The following is an 8277-nucleotide window of genomic DNA, read 5'->3' on the forward strand; positions in this document are numbered from 1 at the left end:
CATGAGGTCTCAATGGGGAGAAATGTGACCATTAGCATATCTGATAGGAGTGGTGGACCACTTTCCCACCTCTCTGTGTCCTTGGAACCAGGCAGAAAAACCTGACTGTTCATCAATACCAGGTCATTTTATCCAGGCCAGCCTAGTTCATCTATACCATTCCAAAGCTGTGCTAATGACACTTGGAGACGTCCTTAACACGATGGGGGCCCGGAGGGATCCAACACCAATGTGAATATAGTCTAGCACTGTCTGGTCATCTCTGGGAGCTCTTTGACAAAAACTGCAATTAGAAGCACCTCAGACATACCAGCCTGAAATGAGACACCGCTAAGGGTTGGAAGCAGACACAGCCAGGTGCTTCCTGAGTACATTTACATATATAGTATGTTACTGTCTGCAGCCCACAGAGATGGAGAGAGAATGTCTTTGAGGTGTGTGACCTTTTGACGTCATTGGGTTTATTAGGAAAATGATGGTGTTTTAGCCATGAAGTAAAGGTCGACGTGGCATAAAGGAAAAACACAGCTTAGTTAATATTAAACAAAAACAGGGAGGATGTGTTGTGATGTCCTCAGCTGTTGAGCTAATTGGTAGCTTGTTTGGCTAGGAGACTGTTTAAAAAAAATTGTCTTGAAGTTTTTGTCGAAGTTAAAAACTCGATATAGTTACAGTGAAACCTTGGATTGCGAGTAACCCGGTCTGTGAGTGTTTTGCAAGACGAGCACAAATTTTGATTCAATAAACAAGCGAGGTCTTGCAATACGAGTAGTACGTATGCTTTGTCTGCCGAGCGTCACATCACAACTGAGCCTCATTCGTATAGTCAACATCTGTATTGCAACAGTGGCCCCTCACGCCAGCCACGATTCTTTTCAAAGGTAAACTGCAGGATAATTTGTTTTATTTTTACTTTATGCTGTGTTTTGTATTACTGTGATCATTTTTATATGAATAAGTAGTTGTGGAATGAATCATCTGAGTTTCCATTATTTCTTATGGGGAAATTCGCTTTGATATACGAGCGCTTTGGATTACGAGCACGTTGCCGGAACGAATTATACTCGCAATCCAAGGTTTCACTGTACTGCGTTTTCCATAGTGATGCATATCATGGTGAATTTCTTAGGATGGCATAACTGATTCCCAGTTTTCATGTTTAAATGTTAAATGAAAAAGAAAAACATGCGATGATCAGACCTAATGACTAATCTTAAATCTTGAAACGTGATTGCCCACACATGGGTGTGCCATATGTTTCCTCTAACAAAAGACAGATCTAGGATATAATCAAAATAAATAACATTTGCTTAAACAGTAAACTTATAAAAGACCTTTTGAATTATGGCAGCAAACATCAACTGTTATTAAGAAAGAGATGAACAGAAATAAACCAACATGGACATGAGGTATTGATTAATTGTAAGCACTGTAAGAAATCCCATCCTTCTCTTTTCTCTGTGGGCCATTTAGTCTGCTAAGGCTAGCATTTGAAAAATACTTACCTTGTTATAAAAAGTTTAATGTCATATGCAATTGTTTGACCCTTATGAATATTAAAGGATCCCATCTCAGGCCTATTAAAAATGCATATGGCATTGTGGTTGTTGATCACGTTTAGGACACCCATGCAAATTGGACTGTCTATCTTGTCAAGGCCTAAGATGAATAATGTAGTTGTGTTGTATATTCAGGGACACACCAATGACACTCAATTAACAAGTTTGATTGGTGTGTGAACTCATTCTTTTGAACTGTTAATTTTATGTAAATAGTATTTGCTCTCCTTTTTCCCACTGTCTCTCCCCCATCCAGGTTCACTGTAGAGAAGGATGTGCCCCTACCCCCACAACCCCCCCCTTCCCCAATTCCACCTCCCACTACCCCCCGATTCCCCAATTCCACCTCCCACTAAGAGTAACTAGAGTGGGATCCTTAATAATTGATCATCACACACCTGCTTGGTAGAAGCTATGGGAGTCTGCCTTTAACAGTCAAGGGGCCCCGCACTAGCCCCTTTTGATATTCAAATTGTCATATGGTAGCTGGCCTTTATGAATTCAAAACGGATGAGCTCTTTTCATGGGGAAGAGCTTGTTAAAAGATTCTAGCCACCCATCCAGCCCGATGGAGCCCATCTTTGTTGGAGTGGATATTTGATAGTTCATAAATGGAATGCCAGTGACAATTTGTTGTTGTTGATGTGTGAGAATCTGGCTTTTATCTTAGGCAGACGTGATAATGCAGGCTCTTGGGCAGATTGTGCTTGCAGGTGAATGATCCAGTGATTGATCCAACTGGTTGAAAGCACCAAGGGCCTTATCTTCTCCCTTTCTTTCCTGGCACTCACTTGCACCCCTCTTTCTCATCTTCCTTCCATCGCTTGTCTCCTGCGATCTCCAAGTAATTTGGAACAGCAGAGATGAAACCTGAACAAAGCAGAATATAAAAAAACCATCAAAGCTGACAGGTGTCAGGAGCCGATGTCATGGCGGTAGCCGCGACCAATGTTGGCTTCTAGCTTCCACCTGTGTAGCTTCCACCTTGGTCTTCTGCTGTCCCATAAAATACAGGTTTAAACATTTTAGAAATGGTGAATATTCTGTATTCAGTTCAATCAATCAAGTTACAGCATGTCTAGGCTTTGCTAAGGCAATCAAAATGAACCAAGTGAAGGAAACAAAGTGTTTGTTTGGAATGACCGGAGAAGAAATTTGGTTAGGGAGCAGTAAGTCTTAAGTAACAACTCTGGTCCAGTTCACCACTGGTAAACTCACTGTCAAACATGATAGGACTGGCTGTGTCCTTCCTAATCAGTAAAGGACATTGTCTTCGACTGTGTATCAATTGATTCAGGCCTGTTTCATCATCCCTGGAGATATGCACATGCTCCAGGGTCCCTGCATAGACCAGCAATTATCAACATGTCACTAGCATCTATTCTGATTGACCAGCAGCTGGTGTCGAGCACTAATGCCATCCAACTTCAAACACTGGTGAGCTACAGGGTCTCCGAAGACCTGACCTTCTTAATGCCACTCCTCATCCATGCTCGTCTCTCTGCATTAAACAGATAGATTTTTTTCAGGTTTCATTATACGACAAGCTTAATTCTAACAAAGGTATTTAACAGAGAGAGAGAATTGAGCTTATTATCACATGGTTAATTGTGCTTATATATAACAGTGGTGCCTCAGTGATACATCAGCATACTTTTCACAGAATACCTGGTGGAGCTCGTTAATTGAAGTGCCACTAATAAGCTTATAATTAATGTTAATTTGATTATAACACCCCACTGATGAATATTGTGTGTTTTTTTTTTTTAAATGAAACTCATTTTGGAGTTTGATGACTTCTTTCTGGCATCTAGTTTTCTGACTGAATTAGAGCGTGGATATCTGAACCAAGCTTGACGGGACCCATTGGTACTCGAGGATTCAGCCAGGATTTGGACTGAAATTTAAAAATTATGCTTGAGTCTGGGTCAGGTTTGGACACAAAGGACAAACTTTAGGCTAGACGGCTGTAACACTCAAATTGTCTGTTTCATTTAGTGATGAGGAAAAACACTATACAAACTCAACTGCGTGGGGCTTGGATCAGGTTCAGACATTAAATACTATAAGCTTGTTGGGTCCAGGTCAGGTTCGGATGCCATACACTCAGACGTGGGTTGGGTTTGGACAGAAATATGTGGCCCAATCCATGCTCTAGTTTGAATAGCTACTGCAGTTTGTTGAAATTGAATGACGAAATTATCCAGTCTTGATAATATACTACAAGAAATCTTGACTAGCTCAACAATGGTAGCAAAGGTCGTCATGATTATTGCTGTTTTTCTAAATTTAATAATCGGTAAATATTTGTATTATACTGCATATCATTTGACTGTAGACTCTTATTTATTATAACAAAGCCAACAGGGCAATAATGATACTTTAGTGATGCGGTCTTTTTTTTATGCTCTTTTTTTCCAGGTAGATGAGTCAGTTTTCTGTGCTGGCCAAATTGCTTTGGTCCCGTGTACCATGCAGATGGTGGAGTCTGGCACCAGGATACAGACCCACTTGTCCTTCAGCCATGTGAAGAAGGTTCTGGAAGCTGTAATCAGTAGCTTGACTCTGGCTCATGTTGTCCAGGCTCACTGCTACGCAACAAGACATCAAGACATCCCCGTTATCAGAGCCGTCTGGGAGAGCATGCTGAGGGCCACAGTCGAGGATAAGGTCAGCCAATGTGGAGTGAGATTTTTGTTTATGAAATATATGCTGGCAGTTAAAGAGCAGAGCCTTGTCTGGCTGTTTTATTATAGATGCTGAGGAAATATTGATCATACTTATAATACGATATTACACCCACACGGGATGAACGCATATTTAATGGATTAAAAGACAGTAGAATTTATGCATCAGTGAATAAGTAAAAGAAGGGAAACTTGATATGGTATTCAGAGTTGTTTTATAGTTGTGAAATAAGGGAAGTTCTACACCCCTTTCTGCCCCCTTGAGACCCAAGCCGCTGCAAATGATATTTACCAGTGAGTGCCCTCATGAAAAGTTGATGATGTGGGAAACGCTAGTGTCTTTGATAATGTGGAGCTTGGCACAGAAGCAGATGTCTTCCTCAGAGCCTCCCTAATCCTTTGCCCCCACACACCATTTTGGAGCGCCGTTCAACTCTCAGAGCAGCTTATCCCCCTCTCCACCCCTCTTTTCTGCCACCTCCCTCCATCCTTCTCGCCATTCCATCGCCCCAGACTGCAACCCCTGCTCCATGCGTCTATTAGGGGCACCAGTCTCCCCTTGCAGCCCTGTCTTCCTACAGTAATCTGTCTAGCCATGGGAATACGAGCCCACCTCCAGCATTTGGCCCTCTGCAGTGGTGAATGGCGTTACTGATTGCAGAGAGGATGTCAACTTTGTGTCAGTTCCTCAAAAAGTATAGAAGAATATGAAATTCACAATGTGTCATTTTAATTGCAGCATTAATATTCTCAAAGCTTTTCTAATGTTCAGTATCATTTACAGAAATCTGTCTAAATATGCTACATATACTAGGGTTCAGCATATCTCAGTCAGGAGCTGGTGCCTGTCTGTGAATGTATTTGACACGTTTTGCCTTATTGTAGCACACAGCGGAGTATACGTCTTAACAGCATTGACCGTGTATCAGTTTAGCATGCAGATTGGGCTGTCCAGATAACAGGGCTAACTAGGGGCAAAGCTCTGGGAGATGACAAGACTAAGCTCACATCAGAGGCCACTGATGATGGACGACACTGTCCATCTGTTGTGGTTCCATGCGGTGTGTCAGAAGAATCAAAAATATTCATTAAAGTGACCCAAGAGACAGTTTGTTTTGAACTGACACACAGATTAAACCGCTCTAGGTACCCGTTCCTTTTAGCAGCGTGGATGGTTTAGGGGGTGACTAACCCAGCCCCACATGCTATCTTTGCCCGTGAGGCAGATGGTCTTGGTGTGACGTCCCAGCTTGGCCCTCGCACTTGCCCCTCTCTTTCACTTCACATGCCGATGTATTAAGTACAGCAGAAAATAGATTAGGAGAGAGGCAGTGGTGGGGAATGCTGTTTTGCTGGTTTTTGTTTTGTTTTTTGGTGAAATTCTCTCTTCCTGGCGTGGGGATTATACAAAAGCACCGGTGTAGTAATTAGAATCTTTAAGTCAGGTTAAACCCTGGTAACATGACTCTCACAGAGAGAAGCAGTAACTTAGTTTCTGTCAGCTGGCATCAGTAAAGAGCCTTGCTTCACTTGCAGTCAGCAATTCATATTCACAGAACTGGTAACTCTGTAATTAGTAACTACACAAACCTTATTTATAAAGCCTTTTTTGAAAAAGTGTTTTACAGAAAGAGATAAAGAGTAAAGAAAAATATCTTGCAATACATTGTGTAAATACATACAATACATACATACAAATAATGTGATGTCATTTTGCTGCACAATAATCTATCGTGTGTAATATACTGTACTCATGTGAGTGTTTAATTTTGGCATTCTGATTTTTTAAACAGAACTAAAAACTCAATAAACTGTAAAACATTTAAAAGTTAAATGAGAGCATTCTACCAATAATTAGTTTTATTAAATCTTTACTTGTAATTGACAAAAAAGTATGAAAGTAAGTAGTTAAATCCATCACATTGCATCTTATTTAGAGTCAGTATAGTTAATGTTTACTAGAGATTTCAACAGTCTCTGTCTGCCAATTTACATTTGGTCTTCTTCACAAATGCAGAGCACAGTGTGTATATGTGGCTGAATTTTGAAACCCTAATATTAGATGATTTAACCTTAAACTTTCATATATATATAAATATAAAGGGTGCACTTTTTCAGTGTATTTCTAGACTCCAGACCTGTGAAAAGGATGTTTGTGACAGAAACACCAGTGCTTATCATGTCTCAGAAGCCACAGGCCCATGTTGTTGTTGTGTGTTGATAATTTCTCTAATCAGGTGAAGGAAGAAGCTTGCAGGGTTAATTGGGGGCACACTGGAGTCGCTGTAAGTGTGAAATTGTATTTACGGTGCATTAAACCACAGAGAATCTGTTTGTCTGTGTACGTGCAAGTGTGTGTGCAAAGGATTTGATGAACAGGAAGATGTTGATGTGATAAGTCAATAAATGTTGAACAGGTTCCATTTGTGTAGCAGTAACAGGTTCAAAAACTAAAAATATAATTATTAAATAGCTTAACAATTTTTGTAGTTAGTAAGGGTTAAAATACTTTTAGATTTTCACATGCAGAAATCATAAGCACCAGATAAATCTGGAAATGTGGGAGCATTTTTAAAGATGGCTTCAGTTTTGTTGAAATTTTGATAAAATCAACTTAGTGCTGAATTTAAATCTGTATACCACAATAAACCCTTTCTCATTATTTCTCTTTTGCTTACCAGGGACTTTTGAAGTAACTCTGGGCCCTATCATGGTTTTGCAATGGCCCCATACCTCTAAACATTTTTTCACCCCACCAACATGGCCCTTTGTGTTTCATTTACACAGACGGTCTGATGAGGCTCAGAGAGGATATCTTAAGAAAAAAGAGTGAATGAGGGAGTGAATGGAAAGGGATATTATAGTAGACTGACAGCCCTACAGTAAGTGCTGAGCCACATGCTGCAGGCGTCCTGCTGGGCAGGAAATGTAGGGGAACTGGCTAAGCAGCGCAGTCCCATCAGCTCCCCGCTGTTCCCCGCTTTTACACCACTTCCTTATTACCGTGTTTACCGTTCGGCTTTCACGCCTCTCGGCCCTCCAACCCACTGCGCGCTTCAGGCGCACGGGCGTGAGTTAGAGGGAAGAAAACAAACATAAGGAGAGGCAGGTCACACCCCATCAGCGTGGAGAGCTGAGCACAGCACATCCAGACTTCACGCGTTTACCTGCTACCTATGGAGTGAGAGAGCACTGGGGTAATGACTGCTTGCCCAGGAACTGAAGTGGGATGAAGTAATGAGATGGATTGTGTTAAGTGGCTGGTGTAGAGCACAACAAAGCCCTCTGCGCGCACGCACTCTGCCACCCGCCTGCCCTCCTGACTTGCCACTCTAGCACTCAGCTCCACCATATATCAAAGTTTGTGTATTACTGGGGTAATTTAATAAACGATCCCTGGTCAGGTAAGGATGTCAGCCGGTGTTCCCTCTCTCACTCCTCTGGCAGGAAAACACAGTAATGGAGCTCGGACCATAGTAACGTCTGAAACATACACGTGCAGGTACAGAAATACACACACACACAAATGCACTTTGGTGCATGTGTGTAGTTCCAAGGAACTGCTGAACAAACTTTCCACCTAATGTAACATTTTGGTGATTACATTTATAAAGAAACACATAGGGACTGATGCCTCATCCGACACCTCTGAGACAAAGGCAGCCTCCATGTAGTGACAATAAAGTTCTGCCAGAGGCTGGAGCACAGTGCTGAACTTCCCTGATCTTCCTGTGGACGGTCATTTGGGTATAGTATCTCAGCACCCAAGCCCCAGTTTCCACTCTCTGTTCCATGTTCAATCACTATTGACAAGTGCAGGAGCAGTCCCCTCTAGGAGAATACCTAGCCTGTGCCAGAACTGCTAATATAACATTTATCAAAGCATAGGACACGTATGTGTGCTGTCACTTTGTCCGACACGCTAAGAGGTCCATGCTGACACGGCTATTACTCTCACGTGATTGTTATTGTTTGTGCAGTGTAAGCTAGGCTCTCTACAAAATCAGCAGTGTAAAAAAAATCTTAACCTA

General features: G+C 41.7%; 1 protein-coding gene across 2 annotated transcripts in view; it reads left to right on the forward strand.

Annotated features, from left to right (window-relative positions):
• dph6 (diphthamine biosynthesis 6) overlaps positions 1 to 8277 on the forward strand; it is a 55773-nt gene that overhangs the window by 39647 nt on the left and 7849 nt on the right. For both annotated transcript variants that reach the window (XM_020614063.1, XM_020614062.1), the window contains exon 13: positions 3981 to 4229. In XM_020614063.1, the coding sequence (XP_020469719.1) occupies positions 3981 to 4229 (249 nt within the window). The remainder of the gene's footprint in view (positions 1 to 3980; positions 4230 to 8277) is intronic.

This window comes from Monopterus albus, unplaced genomic scaffold (genome assembly GCF_001952655.1).
Source record: "Monopterus albus unplaced genomic scaffold, M_albus_1.0 scaffold141.1, whole genome shotgun sequence".
Lineage (NCBI taxonomy): Eukaryota > Metazoa > Chordata > Actinopteri > Synbranchiformes > Synbranchidae > Monopterus > Monopterus albus.